Source organism: Nerophis lumbriciformis, linkage group LG31 (genome assembly GCF_033978685.3).
Source record: "Nerophis lumbriciformis linkage group LG31, RoL_Nlum_v2.1, whole genome shotgun sequence".
In the NCBI taxonomy this organism is placed as follows: domain Eukaryota; kingdom Metazoa; phylum Chordata; class Actinopteri; order Syngnathiformes; family Syngnathidae; genus Nerophis; species Nerophis lumbriciformis.
Genome location: NC_084578.2, coordinates 15,129,669 through 15,147,500, shown reverse-complemented (window position 1 = coordinate 15,147,500; position 17,832 = coordinate 15,129,669). Strand labels below are relative to the sequence as shown.

The window sequence follows — 17,832 nt, the reverse complement described above, 5'->3', positions numbered from 1 at the left end:
TTGATACCACAGTAATCATTTAACAACTGAACCCATATACATTTACTACTGTATTGAAAACTGTTTCAAACCGTCAAGTATTTAAGATGACTTAAACATCATTATCTCAAATGACAGAGTGTCTCTAAGCTCTGTCTTCTTAACATTTATGGTGATAAAGATTGGGTAGCAAGGTTGTAGAGATTTGTTGCACGCCTTGCACAGATGCGGTAAAGCACACTCCCGGGGCTTGTGGTGGCGGATCTCCGCTCTCACTTACCCAGTGAATACACAACCATCTCTTTCACTTTCATTGCGTACCTCTATTCGCTACCTCACTAAATGGCAACACAGATTCCTTTTGCTACAATTTAATTCTCTGGTAAACCATATGCGTATGAAGTGCATTGTGAGGCAGAGTTATGACGCATACCACCATAGTTCTATTATTTGTTTATGAGCAAGGCTGAACTGGAAGTGCCAAATGCACATTGGTGGCAGGCTGCCAAGAATGAGTATATGGTAAACACTAACTCATTTTTTAACACAGCAGGCTTTCTTCTGCTGCTCAGTGATGAGAAGCTGAGAAGTGACGCTGCCCACCAAGGAAAAGTGTTACTGATACTGAAAAAAGCAGGTATCAATGTATTTTTTACGTATTCAACGTATCAACTTGCTTTCCAAGTATTGGTTTTGTTTTGTCAACCCTACTTAAGGCTATACAAATACAATAGGTTTTATATTTTCATCAAAATTACTGAATTACTGATGCTCACTTGGAATAAAAGTGCTCATTCAACAGGATTGCAGTCCGTAACAAAAAAAAAGTTTTTTTGATTAATTTAATGTTGATTCATGTTTTAATTGTATTAGATCGTTTGTGCTAATATTCATGCAAACATATAAATAAATACTTAACACACTTTAGTGCAGGGGTATCCAATCTTTTTTACTGGAGGGCCGGATTGGTCTAAAAAAATTGGGCCGGAGGCCAAAAGCAGACTGCACGCAAAGTAACTGTGTGTGCGTGTTTACATATTATAATGGATAAATAATTAATAATTATTATAATTGAATAGTAAGAGTATGTGGAAGTTCAACTCCTACCTTGTTTACTTCCGTGACAACCTCTTTAAAGCTTTGTACTCAATCAGAAATACCCAGCAGCTAAAAGTCAAACATGGATAAGTGTGGAGTGTTTTGTATTTATCCCATCATGCCTTGCAATTGATTTAAATTGGTGTAATTTCAATTTTTTATGGTGATGGGACATTTTTTTAAATAATATCAACAAAATTGGTGTAACGGTACACAAAAATTTCGGTTCAGTATGTACCTCGGTTTAGACGTCACGGTTCGGTTCATTTTCGGTACAGTAAGAAAACAACAAAATATAAATGTTTTGGTTATTTATTTACCAAATTTGTAATCAATGGCTTTATCCTTTTAACATTGGGAACACTATAATAATTCTGCCCATGTTAATCCACATTAAACTGCCTCAAGTTGTTGCTCAGATTAAATAAAATGACAAAACTTTTCTTCTACATATAAAAAGTGCAACATTAAACAGTTTCAAGTCAACTCATCATGCTTAATTTATTACAGCATTTGGGAAGCCTGTAGTTGATTTTTATTATGTAAATGTTATATTCTTATCAACATGTGATAGCAGGGACCCTGCCATTTAAAACTAGGCTGCTCCATTACTAATGATTAATGTAACTATAGCTGAAAAAAAAGTACAATAGCAATAGGAGAGACTATTCATCCCTGAACACCATGGAGTTCATGTAGGCTTTATGATGCAGTTACATTATTATATCAACTATCAGAGACAGAAACTCTTCATTTAACATACTGTCCTTTTTTGCTGCTTCAACACAGCTCAATCAACACAGAAAAAGGTAAAGTGAAATGACAGACAAGGCTTTGCTGTCCGTAACACACACACACACTGAGCTAAAGTTACGCTAAAAGCGAATTAGCCTTCACCTCAAGCCGGGACTGCGAGCGAGCTGAGCTGCAGTTTATATTTCTAGCACGTCAACGGGCTCATAGTGATGTTACTAGTAGTTGACTGGGAGGTGTTTATTATAATTTGGGGAGAATCCGCTGCCTGATGCTTACCTGCTAAACGCTAAGCACTGTCTACATGCGCTCTGAATACGCACTGCTGATTGGCTGTTACTGCTCTGAATACGCACTGTTGATTGACTGTTACCGCTCTGTATGTAACCAATCAGATGGTTGTGTGGGTGGGACAATGCTGGGTGCTGTGTAGAGTTCTGACAGAGACAGGCAGAAGGAAGCGGAGCAGCTTGTTAAGACTTTAGCTTAGCTTAATATGTTCGTGTGGAAACTCGTTCGGTACACCGCCGAACCGAACCGAACCCCCTTACCGAAACAGTTCAATACAAATACACGTACCGTTACACCCCTAGTGAGCAGGTTGTGTTATGTGTGACCATGTGTGTTGACTTTTTGTGCTGGTTGAGGTTTTTTTCTTCTGCATGACTACGGAAGCTTGTTTGGGTTGGGTCATATAGGTATATTCAGTGCTTGAATGTCAAAGAAGTACACATCATGGTCACTGACCTGAGTTTCTCACATTGATCAACAAGATGGTGACAATTTACCACTTGTTAGACCAATGGTCATTTAAATTAAATTTGAAAACACCCTGCAAGGCCAGGTTGCTTATTGAAACTGATCTTGTGCTGTCATCTTGCAAGCCAAATTGAAGCTTTGGACACCCCTGCGGAACATTTTGCTAGCAAAGGCTAGTGTACAAATGTCCATTCAGGCCAAACTATGGAAAATGGTAATTTTACCTACAAAAAAGTAAATGAAAACATTACCTCCCAGCAAGTGGTAAACACAATGTGTTGAAGGAAACTTCTTCTTCAGTTGGTCTTTCAAATATAATGTCTTAAACCTATGCTGATTTTCAAATTATGCTCTGGTGAGTTTTCATCAGTGCTCAGTATTGCAGAAAATGAGAAAAAAAGATTATTCCCATCCAAAGAAAGACAACTCTTCAAATATATAGACAATGAAAAGTGATTGAACAAAGTCATGAGAACACCTTTAGGAATCATAATTGTATTTCCTACTTCTCTTCCAAGTATCACACTGACAGACATTAGGGTTAGGTTTGTTATAATAGGGCTTGTTGTGCTATGTCTGGTTTAATGATAAAATCATAATCGTGAGCTTTGGATAAAAGGACCAGATAAAGAATGTTTTTGACAACCACTCAAAACCAAATTCTTCTCACCTGTTACTAAAACACAAATAAACTAAATCATCATTTGAACTGTAAGTTAAAACATGTATGTAACTATGTGGCTATCTTTGATTTTTAATGACCGAATTAAAAAAATGCAATTGTGACAGTGAGCTGACAAGTAAGTTAAAGGTGTTAGACTGCGTCAGGGCCTTGATATGAATATGACAAGATCACAAAGCTGTATCACATGTTTCTTTGTTTGAGACCTTGAATACTTTATGTCACTCTAGTTACTAAGTAACTGGGCTGCTAAATTTGAGACATTTTTATCTTGAGGCAAATATAAAACCAAAGTGAGATGGGGGAAGGCTAAATGTAGAAAAAATAACATTGCAATACACTCCAAGCAATATCAAATGACAAAAAACTATTGTCAAGAGAATAGAGTATACTTGTTAGCTCAACTTGATAGAGCCAAGTAGAAACCTCAACCCCCTTAAGTGTTAAGAGGTGAAATGTTGACTCCAACGTGCCTTTCTATTCAGAATAAGGGAACAAGTACTCACTATGAAATAGTGTTTATCTTTGTTGCTACTTTCAGTTTGAGCTTGAGTGAATTATTTAAACTGAGATAAAAAAAATGTTTTACTGACATCTAGCTCAAAAGAGTTGAGTCAATTAGGTACTTGGCTTCTTACCAGAGCTGACATTCTCCAAAGCTTTCTGCTCCACGTCCATCTGGTGATAATGGCGAATGCACACACGGCTGTCTATTTGGTACAGCAGGGCAGGACACAGATAGGCAAACTGGTTTGGCGAGATGAGTGAATCAGGACTCAGCCCATAGTAGTTGAGGAGCTGAGTCAGGTTTAAACACTGTAAGCAGACATCACATCTTCATTTTAAATAAGGTTTATACCAGTCCAGCATATTGATCATTAATTAGAAATCAGATTTGATGAGTAGCTCATTATTCATAATTACATAACAGTGTTTAAAATACTTAAAGAGTCAAAAGAGTCCCTACCTCATCATGCTGGTGAGACAAGCCACTTGCATGTCCAGGCAAAACAGGGCTCGGAACTATAGGGGTGTCAGGTCCTCCTGGTGCTTCTCTTTTAGCTTTGTGAGAATGGCTGTGACCATGATCATGACTGTGTTTGTGGTCATGATTATTAGACTGTGATGTGAAAGTTGAAATGGTTTTGTTTTGACCCCTTTGTCCTCTGACCCTTCCTGGCTTTCTTGGCTTCTTGGGCTTGGTGTCTATAGGGGCAGGAGAAGACTGCAGCTCTTGATTGACATGAGTCAAGTCAAGCTGGGAAGAGAGCTGTTCTTGGTTGGTGGGAGCAATATCTGTGATATTTTTTGTTTGCACAGGATCAGGTTTGTCACTCAAATGTTCATCAGAATGTTCGTTGTTCACTTCCTTGGGATGATCATGATTATGTTGTGCATCATGTGGGTGATTGTGGTTATGATTATGATCGTGATTATGTTTGCGGGAGTGTTCTCTTGATGCACCAGGTGTGATAGCAGTAGTGGTCTGGTGGCTGCACTCTGTGGGACCTTGTTCTGTGCGTGGATTGTGGGAGTTGGGTTTGTGATGTGGATGGTCATGGCCGTGACCTTCAGTGTGTGAGTGAGATCCCTCTTGCACATCAAGAATGTCTAAGTGAGCTACATGGTCATGACCAAGCTCATCATGTTCCAGACCAACCACTTTCACTTCACCCAGACCCAAACTAATAAGGAGACTCTGAAATCCGTGGAAATCTAGCTTGTTCTTCTGCCCATAACGCCTGAACAACTGCTGGATATAGAAGTTCTGTTCCTCCTCTAAAGACGCCCCTTCAGGACTTCCAGACTCTGCAGTTGGAATAGATTTTCTCACATACGGAGCCTCGGAAATCTGCAGATCATTGTGGGTGTGGTTGATATGGCGATGACCATGGTGCTGATGATGCCCTTCTTCATGGCAGTGGCTGGACTGATGGTAAATGAAGGTGAGCACACATAGGAAACAAAATCTTGTGTGTATCTGGACTCGCATTGTCCCCAACATCAGATTCCCTGTCAAGACAGTACATACTGATATGTTAATATAAAATATCATTCAATGTTTCATATCATTCATTGTTAAAATCCGATTATTTTAAACGCAAAATATTGCTTTATTTCATGTTCCATATCATTGGGATCACATCCTGAGCCTATACCAGCTGACTTGGGGTGAGAAGCAGGGTCCACCCTTCATTAATCTACAGAAGGGTACATTTAGTCAACCAGTTACATTAACATCTATGGTAAATTTAGAGTCTCCAATCAAACAAACATGCAGGTTTTGGGGGATGGAAGCCAGAGTACCTGAAGAAAACCCAGGTAGAACATGCAAACTCCACGCAGAAACCCTCGATCTCTTGACGGCAAGGCCAACAGGCAGACGCAGTGGCGCAGTGGGAGAGTGGCCGTGCGCAACCCAAGGGTCCCTGGTTCAATCCCCACCTAGTACCAACCTCGTCATGTCCGTTGTGTCCTGAGCAAGACACTTCACCCTTGCTCCTGATGGGTGCTGGTTAGGGCCTTGCATGGCAGCTCCCTCCATCAGTGTGTGAATGTGTGTGTGAATGGGTGAATGTGGAAGTAGTGTCAAAGCGCTTTGAGTACCTTGAAGGTAGAAAAGCGCTATACAAGTACAACCCATTTATCATTTATTATTTACCAGTCCACCAGGTGGCCAATACCTTTTACAACGCTTGCAAGTTCGTAATACCAATAGTACCGTTTATAGCAGACCTATTTGTATATCATACCTTAACAGTGTTACTAAAGTAACTGATGTGTGTCTTGATTTTTTTTTTAGCCTTTATATTTTACGTTTTTGTCCTACCTCTCCATCTTCTCACCCACTCCTGTAGTTTTCCAAGTTCCCGCCCATGACATGGCCAATATGCATCGATTAAATTAACTTTAATTTAATTCAATGGGCGACACTGTTCCGCATTACAAGTTTTTCGGGGTACGAGTGTATCCCCAGGTACTACTGTATTAGTATACTATTACTACAGCATTATTAGTATGCTGAAAAATAACGAGCTAACCTATCACACAGAATACAATGTTCCAACCACAACATGACTACCTTGCTCTAAAAATCAAATGACTAATAAAGCTATATATACATATAAGTAAAGCCTTTTGGAACATGTCATACCCTTGAGAAAACAGTGCTACAAATGGCTTGTTCTCCCCATTCCAAAAAGCCTGAAGCAGCAATTTCATTGCAGTCAAATGATCCTCATAAGATCCTCTGTGAAGCCTGAGGGTGGTCGATGCAAGAATGCTGGGAGCGCGGATGAGTGCATGCTAAATCTGAGGGCAGATGAGATATACTGCTGGCACACAGCAAAGATGAGACGTCAAAAAAATAAAGCCACTGGCCTTGTTAGCAAAGTTTAGACTGAATTTACTGCAAGTGTGCCAAGGGGAAATGGGATTTTGTTCAGATCACAGATACCAGGACAAGCACACAGTTGTCAAAGCAACAAAAGCACTGAGGAAGCAACACCTAAAAAATAGGAGCACAGCACAATTTTTTTTTTTGGGGTAGCTAGCTATACATGGAAACCTGATTACACACGCACTTCATTTTAGTTCTTGTTGTCCTGGTGAACAATATATTCTAATTATTGTTATCCCAAATACTAACCACTAATATTGGTTTTATATTTTAAATGTATAACACTTTAATAGTTGCTGCTAAAAGTTTGTACTGTGAAAGTTTGTGCTAAAACATTGGCTTTGTTTATTCTTCATCAACCCGCAGATGACATCAACAGTTTATCAGTCACTATTGGCTAACTACTGATTATAGATTCCCTCCTTTCAATACAACATGTGGAATAGTCATAAAACAGTAAAAATGCATGCTGGTATATTTCTGCAGATATTCGAAACGGATTGCCGCAAAGTAGTTCTCTTCTATAAAATGTATAGGCAATGAATGAAAATAAATAAATAAAAGGAGCAAAGTAAAGGAGTAACACACCTGTCAAATGCATACTCAGTAAAATCGATTTATGAGCTGTGACTTTGTTTCCATTTGAAATTGCATGCAAAAAACTACTTACCTCTGTGGGCCCTTGATTGAGATGTGTGAAATTAGCAGCGATGGGGCTGTAAATAAAGACTTCACATTAAATGCGGTTCAAAACCTTCTTCATGCTTGTCTACAGTAACACGGGACAGTGGCGACCTATGAACCTCACTGCTGATAGGGTAAAACCATATCCTATTTTAACATCACACCCTCTAACCAGTCACAGAGCCTACTCTGTCTTGCTGATTACAGGCTTCATTGTGCTTTAACTTGAAGAGGGAACAATACAAAATACACATTCAAATGTGACAGGGTATGGAAATTAAGTACAAGGATTTTAGTATTTAATAAGTATTCAGGACTTTATGGATTTTTAAGATTTTTGAAGACGGCTGAGATTTTTTTTTAAATACCGTATTGTCATTATAAAATACAGGTCGTTAAGTAAATGATAGGTAAATAATAATTACAAAAACAGCATCTCCTGAAACAACAACTTAAAATAACACCTGATGCATAACATGAAAATATTTGCTGGTGTAGACAATTCAGGCTTCATAAATTACCATAGTTGATTGTCCTCAGATTTTTTCTTTCAATAAAGTAAGCAAACTGAAGTGATGTGCGATACCACCGATTTTCTTAACGATCCAATACCAAGTAAAATTCAGGCTGGTATCGGGGATACCGATCCGATACAGATACTTTGTGCAAATATACCTAACCCTAAATTTAAAAAGTTGTTTATTTTCAAAAAACATATCTATCTAAAAAAATCAACAGCACAATATAAGAAAAAATTAGCCAAAAATTGTAATGTAATAAGAAAAAGCTGAACTTTTTAAAACTACTACTACTAATAATAATAATATACTTAGTCACCTAAAACACGTTTTGTCTTTAAATATATGTTCATAAATGTGTTTATAAATTTTTTTTTTAAATAAGAAAATAACCCTCACATACTTTGACCTTTCAGTAAAGTTAAAGTTAAAGTACCAAAGATTGTCACACACGCACACACGAGGTGTGGTGAAATTTGTCCTCTGCATTTGACCCATCCCCTTGTTCACCCCCTGGGAGGTGAGGGGAGCAGTGGGCAGTAGCGGCGCCGCGCCCGGGAATCATTTTTGGTGATTTAACCCCCAATTCCAACCCTTGATGCTGAGTGCCAAGCAGGGAGGTAATGGGTCCCATTTTTATAGTCTTTGGTATGACTCGGCCGGGGTTTGAACTCACGACCTACCCATCTCAGGGCGGACACTCTAGCCACTAGGCCACTGAGTAGTATGTGGCCCTTAGTGGAAAACGTGTAGACACCTCTGATTTAAAATATTAGAAGCTCTCAAAAAAAAAATATATATACATATATTCAAAATATAACAACGTTTAGTTAGTTAAATAATGAATGAATGAAAAAATACAACAATTATAACACTGTTGAATGTGTAACTGAACATTAATATTTTGGTATATAGGCATATTTTTTGACACACTAAGTTATGCAATTACACAAACGTATTATTAATGTTTTATTCTATTCCTACTTGGGGAAAAAAACAGTCAAAATGTCAAAAAATAAAAAAAGAGCAATTTTTTTTAGAAAAGTGTAAAAAGTGTAGTGACAAAGAGCGGAAATCTTCTAACCAATAATTAATAATAGTATACAGAGTCACCAATAATACAAAGCTGACTCAATATCTATTTTTAGCATTTTTTTAAACAAAAAAAATATCAATATGTACCCCGCATACTTTTAGACTTTTCGTGGAAAAAGTTTCCACAACCCTGAACTAAAGTATCAAAAGTATTGATGTTTTGATTTAAGAATCGATAGTAGAGCATAAAGATCTGGTATCGGCGGTATCAATATTTCAGTATTGATCCGCACATCACTTGCAAACTGTACCAGCCATAACTGGCTGTAAAAAAAACAAATGTGTGCCTGTGACTGAGTGTGAGGATAACAGTGGGACAGAAGACAAAGCATGTTGTGTCATAATACAGTGCCCCGTGGCATCATTTTAAATATGTTCATTAGTCATTTTGTATTAAGCACTGGCAATTGTACAGTATATTATGTATTTTCTTGTAATCGCCATTGTGAAAAATAATTTGGTACTCACGTCAATAGGCTTGGCCCCCAGTCTTGATGCTACTGTTTCCAACTCTTCTGAAAGCTGCACTCTAAAAAAATAAATGGACATTGATCAATATTTATGAATAATATGGCAGAGATATTAAAAAAACAATCTTGCCTTCCTTCATGCTTCCTCAAAATGAGCCTTTTGTAATTTGCCCCAATTGGGATATGCTCCAGCGACCCCTTTACCCCGAGAGGGGCAAGTGGTAGAAAATGGATGGATGCATATGTTTTTCCCCATTTGTGACCTCACCAAATATCTCCATATATAGTAGAAATTTACCCAAAGTACTTTGCGTGAATCTGCCATTGGAATCCGCGCTGTAGTGAACAAGATCTTTTGTCTCTATCCTCTTGTTGCAGGGCAGACTGGTTTGAACATGCACATGCATCTTCCGCTGTTGCAAAGTAGCATATAGTTCAAACTTGTAACTGTCAGTAGACTACATATGGAAACGCTAAAAACAACAACATGGATGATGGGGAGAAGATGCTGTCAAAGTTGAGGTGTACGTAAATAAGAACGCCCACAAAAAGGCGAATCCTGAAGAGACTTGAAAATGGTCTGTAAAACATAATCTATTCAAAATATTTACCAACAAACCACAATTACATATTATTTAGACCACAAAGAAGTGTTTTAAATGTAGGGGGAAACAATTATAACATGTCTCTTTTAAGGATATTATATAACCACAATACCTACCATATTAGTTGTGCACCCAAGGGCTATGAATACTGTGCTTATCGTATTTCCTGGCCACTCTGTTGAATATTTGGAGCATTGCTGCCCCCTAGCTAGAGTCTTATGCATCGTTCAGCCATGAAAAAGAAGACGCTAATACTGTCTCGCATAGACCCCTGATACCCTGCCGAGCGGAGCCCCCCTTAAATTTGAGAAGCACTGGTGTAGACAATCTGTTGTTTACATGTCTTCTTACGTCATCTAAATCAACTTGAACTTGAAAGCCAATTTAAATAAAATTTGCATTTTAAACATGAAAAGAGCTTATTTTTCAGATGGATGCTAACTGACTGGCTGCTCTGACATGAGTGTGGCACATCTCTTTTTAGCCGGTTACATTAAAAAAAAAAAAAAGAAGTAAACCATAGCTAAGGTTTTTTTTATATTGATCGATAATTATTATTATTTTTTATGACTTATTTAAGCCTGACAACAAATACAGTAAATAATTTTCTACCTACAAAGGGTGTTATTTTTCAGTGGACAAGGTGTCTGATAGCCAGGTTGTAAAATAATTGCAGTAAACTTGAAGGTAGTTGCAGATTTGAGACACTAGATGGCAGTAGTGTATAAGCTACTGAACACTACACAGAGTAGTTTGGGAAGCAACCAGTTAAATCGACACATTGGAAGTGTCAGGATGTGCAAATCTACAAGTTTCTGTTATTGAGTTGATATATCAATATATCGCAGTTTCTCTTTTCACTCCATGCAGAGAATCCACAGGGACACAGGAAGACGGCGCAACCAACTGTTACCTGATTGGCTGTTAGCATGGCACTACCCTTGCTCAGTGAAACTTAATGTTTCCTGTTTAGTGAAGTGAAGTGATTTACATTTATATAGCGCTTTTTCTCAAATGACTCAAAGCGCTTTACATTGTGAAACCCAATATCTAAGTTACATTTAAACCAGTGTGGGTGGCACTGGGAGCAGGTGGGTAAAGTGTCTTGCCCAAGGACACAACGGCAGTGACTAGGATGGCGGAAGCGGGGATCGAACCTGCAACTCTCAAGTTGCTGGCACGGCCGCTCTACCAACCGAGCTATACCGCCCCAGCTGGGTTCCCAGAGCACAAGTGACTTTATGCAACGAGTCTTGCTTCATAATTCTTTGTTTCTTCCGACCATTCAGCTATCCATTTTCTACCACTTGTCCCTTTCGGGGTTGGGGGGGTGGCCGTAACCTATCCCAGCTGCATTCGGGCTCCAGAAGATATTGTTATCGATTGTGTGTCGCGATATATATTGATATTGTTTTATCGGCCCCGCCCTACTTGAAATTGCCATAAATGTGCCAGGACTGACACGAACACATATCGGGATCATGTTTACTTTTTACGCCGCGTGTGATGTCAACTTGCAACTCTATGGCACAACGCTGGGAAGTGTCCGTCCTGCATTAGGCATTGCCGTCTACTCTGGTAAACAAATGCAGTGTAGCAGGAATCAAGACTAGCAATAATGCCAGAACTAAACTAAACTAAAACTATTTTGTCCTGAAATACTTCTATTTTCGAACACTTTGCCTTCCGGTGAAATATGTAAATAAAGACAAGAAGAAAGAAATAAAGTTGTGTACCATCAAGAACGTGGACAGCATTCCAAATTGAAAATATTATTGCTGTACTTCAGCCAGTGAGGAACTTAACTCAACTAAAAATACAATAATCATTCACACTCCTCAAACTGTTACTGCTGCACTTTGTCTGCAGCTTTGTACTTTAAAAAGAAAAGCTGTAAACCAAGTATGGCCCAGGTTAATTTTTCAGCATGCTGTATGTTTTTCTTATTGGCCCTCAGTATAATAAAAAAATTGCTTTGTCACCTATAAAGCAAAACTTGCATATTTCATACTACAGTATATTGACCTCTCTTTACCAATATACAATGTTCCTACATCCTTCAATGATTCTGTATGCTATATTATTTTTTTAATTTGGAGAATTGTATTTGTTGGCAAATTAAGTGCCTGCAGTTTGTAGGGGTGTTTGTGTTTCATCGTATAATTCATTAAAGCTCTAAAGTTAAGCAGTTTTATGTCCTGTTTGTTTTTCTAACACCAAAAATGAACCGAACCGTGACCTCATCGTACTAAGCCGGGAGGATGCTGTATAGTTACACTCCTAATATACTGTAATTTAGCCTGTGAGTACATTTTCAGCACACCGTCTTCAATTCAACATTCTGTAAGTTACTAGTAAATGCTTGAGTTTCTTGTGTTTTCCCCCCCCACATTGCTCAATGTAAAAAAAAAAAGTGCCCATGTCTTTTCCAGGTCAGTGATGACAACTTGACTCGAGCTATTTCCTTTGAAAGAAATAGCTATCAACCCCTGAGCTGCCTCATATGATTCTCACATGACTAACCGTGTGTTCTCATGTCAGTGCTGTGCATGGGACTGCAGAGTAATGAAACAAATAAATATATTAATAAAATAAATTCTGCTTTCAAAGAAACATGCATAACAACTAAAGAATTATTGTTTCTAGCTTCTAAGTTAGTTAAACTAGTGTAATATGTAAATGAATAACATACTGTGGAGGACTAAAAACACATTTTGTTTTTGAGAAATAGACATATGTAAGAACCTGAGCGATCACTAGTATTTAATCCATAGAACATCATATTTTCAAGTCATAGTTGATAAAGCTTTCTGTCCAATTGTACGATGCAAAACTAATGATAAATGGGTGACATTTTTCATGAACTGTTTAAACCAATATTATTTTTTATATACATGTTACAGGTTATATATCTTTTATCATTGAATGTATCAAATGTGATGAATATTTAATGGACCACAATAGAAACAAGCCGTTTGGCTTTTTGTGCCATCCAGTTGCCTTTTTACAGCATTACATGGATTCAATTATTTAAGATGTCAATAAACTTCTCAATCAATCAAAAAACCCTCAACTTTATCCAGAAATGCCAGCTGATAAGAGTATTCAACAAGACATACTGTATCCTGTCACTGCAAAACAACATCACAAAATACGGTCCTGGTCAGACATTTACATATACTAACTATAGGTTTCAATTATAGCTGTTTTTAATATAACGATTTTGCTTTTGGTATTGACCCCTTGGGTAAGCCTCAAACTACAACTGAATATCCAAGTATGATGTACTGTAGATTCTCTCAATTTCACAAAATTGGTCGTTAAGTAGCATTAAACCCTAAATCAAAACAACCGCAAGGAGGTTACGTTTTTTTCTACGCTTTGTGTGTTTGTTAGCAACATAACTCAAAAAGTTATGGGCAAATTTTCACAAAACTTTTAAGGAATGCCAGTAATGGGATATGTTACAAGTACGGGTGGGCGATATATCGAGTTTGTAAGATACATTGATATATTTTTAAACAAGATATAAATTAAGAAAATATCGTAATATCGATATAATTAATTTCACGTTAAAATTACCAAACGCCGCTTATTTCTTGTGTTTCTTGTTCTGAGCTACTAAACCCCTCCCCTTCCTCCTTCCCAGACGTGCTTGCACGTATAAGAACATCCACGATTGGTTGGTTGTTTACTAGGATGAGTGACGATTGGTAAGGGACAGGCCAATCAGAGGCAAGATAGGGCAAGTCATCTAACCAGGAAGAGAAATCTCAACAGACATCCCAAATGACGACGAGAGAGTCGTAGAAAATAAAGAGGGAATATTCAAGCGGGCGATTTGTATATTAAAAAAAACTAGTGATTATTTTCTTTATATTGTTCTTTTAGCGATGTAGACGGCGTCCAGGAAACCCACAATGCGTCTACTTGGTCACATTTGGACAAATGTATATGTCTGGATAAAACATTCATTTGAGTTGTTTGCCATATAAGCCCAAATCAAAACTGTTATCGAGTTGCCAAGCCGGGCATATTTCGCACGAGAACCGTACGTGTGTAACAGTCCATTACATCGTCGACTGGGAATTAAAAAGTGCCTGCCTGCTATCGTATTTTTTTTATCTGAGTTTGATACATTTTGTATTATTTGCACAGCTATGTTATTTATTTTACGTAGAAAGAATATTTTTCTATTTTATTAATGTTATGTAATTCTGTACTACTTACGGTAGTTTCTTTTATGTGCTGTTAATACCCATCTTGACTAACGGGGTTAATAAAAGTGCCACTGACTGTTTACAGTACAGTTGTCATTCACTTCAATTTGACTGAACATTGCTCAAAAATGATTTTCATATGTATATTTTCACAGAAAAATATATTGAGATATATATCGAATATCAAGTTTAAGTAATGATAAATTATATTATATTATATTTGGATAGCGCTTTTCTACCTTTAAGGTACTCAAAGCGCTTTGACACTATTTCCACATTCACACACTGATGGCGGGAGCTGCCATGCAAGGCCCTAACCAGGACCCATCAGGAGCAAGGGTGAAGTGTCTTGCTCAAGGACACAACGGACGTGACTAGGATGGTAAAAGGTGGGGATTGAATCAGGAACCCTCAGGTTGCTGGCACGGCCACTCTCCCAACCGTGTGCCACACCGTAAAAATTTATCGAGATATACTTTTTAGTCCATATCGCCCAGCCCCAGTTACATGCGATTCGATTTTAGGAATGGTCCGAACTGCCGCCCCCATGTTTTTCCCCGGTGCAGCCATTGTACGGAGGCGTGTTGCCAGCTCATTGTGCTACTTTGCTTCATTGTGTGTCTTGTCAGTGTTTTTCTGTACAACATTTTGTCCGGTTAATGTGGTTCGAAGAAAAGTCAACAGCCAAGCATGGCACAGAGAAGGTCTGGGCCAAGTTGAAAAGCTATTCTTCGTTTGGATACACAGCTGGCAGCCTCGCAAATGCATTTGCATGCCAACTTGTTGTCAGCCGCATTTGCAAGAAGGCGAGAAAGTTACATGTGGACTTGTTGTCAGCCGTGGGTAGTTAGAGAGAGTCAAAAAAGGGAACCAGCATCAATGTGGTAAGACATGATGAGGCTGCTAGCTCTGACAAGGGCGCTGCGGAGGAGTTTGTGAAGCAGGATTGTATCGACGAAAGAGAGCTGAGAAGGTAAAGTTTACTTTTTTAGTTAGTTAGAAACATATTTCAAAAATTTACATGCATATTTTATTGAACATTTCAGGAAATGTCATAAATGGGATAAAGCAGGAGTGATTAGATTTTAAGGGTGATCTGTATCACTGTTTGGATTCAGGAATATTTAAAGGGATTCTTCACTTTTGAGAGATAGGGCCTGGCTGAAGTCTGCGCTCTCTGACTGCTTTTCCAGTTATTCATTGAATCGAATGTTTTTGTCAGAGCCATTAATCCTGCAACTGCACACTATGATCTATTGTGTTTGTGATCCTCCAAGTTATTTTGATTCGTACTAATGTTGAAATGCTTGTTTATTATCTGTATTGGCTGTTCAAGAGTACCGTATTTTCCACACTATAAGGCGCACCTAAAAACCACAAATTTTCTCAAAAGCTAACAGTGCGCCTTATAACCCGGTGCGCTTTATTACGATTCATTTTCATAAAGTTTCGATCTCGCAACTTCGGTAAACAGCCGCCATCTTTTTTCCCGGTAGAACAGGAAGCGCTTCTTCTTCTACGCAAGCAACCGCCAAGGTAAGCACCCGCCCCCATAGAACAGGAAGCGCTTCTTCTTCTACTGTAAGCTACCGCCCGCCCCCGGAAGAAGAAGAAAAAACGCGCGGATATCACCGTACGTTTCATTTCCTGTTTACATCTGTAAAGACCACAAAATGGCTCCTACTAAGCGAAAAGGATCCGGTTCATAAAAAGACGCAATCTCTCCATCCGCACACGGATTACTACCGTATTTCACAGCAACTGATATTCCTGTGAACCGCACTGTGGAACGGGAGCACGTACGGTGAATATTCGCACCACAGGGAATGAGAAGTCATCCTTCACTGTGGTTCTAGCTTGCCATGCTAACTTCCACCCATGGTGATATTCAAAAGGAAGACCTTGCCAAAAGAGACCTTTCCAGCCGGCGTCATCATAAAAGCTAACTCGAAGGGATGGATGGATGAAGAAAAGATGAGCGAGTGGTTAAGGGAAGTTTACGCGAAGAGGCCGGGTGGCTTTTTTCACACAGCTCCGAAGGCGAACACACCTTCACTAAGACGGGCAGACAGCGCCGGACGACATACGCCAACATTTGCCAGTGGATCGTAAATGCCTGGGCAGATATTTCGGTCACAACTGTGGTCCGAGCTTTCCGGAAGGCAGGATTCACAGAACAACAGCGACACTGACTCCCGATGACTTCGACGAGACGGAACCGGCCATTTTGGATACCACGCTTGCGCAACTTTTCAATTCGGACACCGAAGACGAAGAATTCGAAGGATTTACGAATGAAGAATAACTTCAGAAGGTGAGCGCTATGTTTATTTTGTGTGTTGTGACATTAACGTTCGAGCAACATTATGTTACTATTGCTCTACACCATTTTGAATTTTACTATGTTTGTGATTGCACATTTGCGTACATTTTGGGACAGAGTTGTTAGAACGCTGGTTTTCAATATATTATTAAAGTTTGACTGAACTATCTGACTGTTTTTTTGACATTCCCTTTAGCGCAGCGTAGGCGCGGCTTATAATCCGGGGCGGCTTATTGGTGGACAAAGTTATGAAATATGTAATTCATTGAAGGTGCGGCTAATAATCCGGTGCGCCTTATAGTGCGGAAAATACGGTAACTGTTTTATCCATTACAGTTTTTAAGTACCGTATTTTCCGCACTATAAGGCGCACCTAAAAACCACAAATTTTCTCAAAAGCTGACAGTGCGCCTTATAATCCGGTGCGCCTTATATATGGGTTAATATTAATATTAATTTTCATAAAGTTTCGGTCTCGCAACTACGGTAAACAGCCGCCATCTTTTTTCCCCGTAGAAGAAGAAGAAGAAGCGCGCGGTGCATGCTGGGATATGTGACGTTTCATTTCCATTTGTGTGTTTATGTAAAGACCCAAAAATGGCTCCTATTAAGTGTGTTGTCTGTCTAATTATAAATAATGCAGACGAGGCGTGTTAACTGAGTTCTCAACGTTTACTCACAGCGTGCTCATAACCACATTCTAACTGCCAGCATACAACAACGCTTCTCAGAGCTACCGCGCATGCTCGTCACTATCGTTGCATGCTGGGTAGTGTAGTTGTTATATTTGCTAGCTCATAACATCACATTAAGAGACACGCTTACGCGCTTAATTCAATACTCGCCGTCATTCCGGGTGGATTGACAAAAGACCTCCAGCCGCTAGATATTGGTGTCAACAGGGCATTCGAAGCTAGACTGCTAACTGCGTGGGAACAGTGGATGACAGAAGGCGAACACACGTGACGTTCACCAAGACAGGGAGACAGCGCCAGACGACATACGCCACTATCTGCCAGTGGATCGTAAATGCCTGGGCAGATATTTCGGTCACAACTGTGGTCCCAGCTTTCCGGAAGGCAGGATTCACAGAACTGCTGGACAACAGCGACACTGACTCCGATTACTTCGACGAGACGGAGCCGGCCATTTTGGATCCCACATTCGCCCAACTTTTCAATTCGGACACCGAAGGAGAAGAATTCGAGGGATTTATGAATGAAGAATAACTTCAGAAAGTGAGCGT

At 39.1% G+C, this 17,832-nt stretch overlaps 1 protein-coding gene across 1 annotated transcript in view; it reads right to left on the bottom strand.

The window, feature by feature from the left end:
• The window catches only part of slc39a10 (solute carrier family 39 member 10), a 66,936-nt gene that overhangs the window by 39,153 nt on the left and 9,951 nt on the right, over nucleotides 1-17,832 (bottom strand). The window contains exons 2-5 of the mRNA XM_061926537.2: nucleotides 9,437-9,497; nucleotides 7,342-7,387; nucleotides 4,239-5,284; nucleotides 3,910-4,087 (exon numbers count right to left, since the gene is read on the bottom strand). Of these exons, the coding sequence (XP_061782521.1) occupies nucleotides 3,910-4,087; nucleotides 4,239-5,276 (1,216 nt within the window). The 5' untranslated portion in view covers nucleotides 5,277-5,284; nucleotides 7,342-7,387; nucleotides 9,437-9,497. The remainder of the gene's footprint in view (nucleotides 1-3,909; nucleotides 4,088-4,238; nucleotides 5,285-7,341; nucleotides 7,388-9,436; nucleotides 9,498-17,832) is intronic.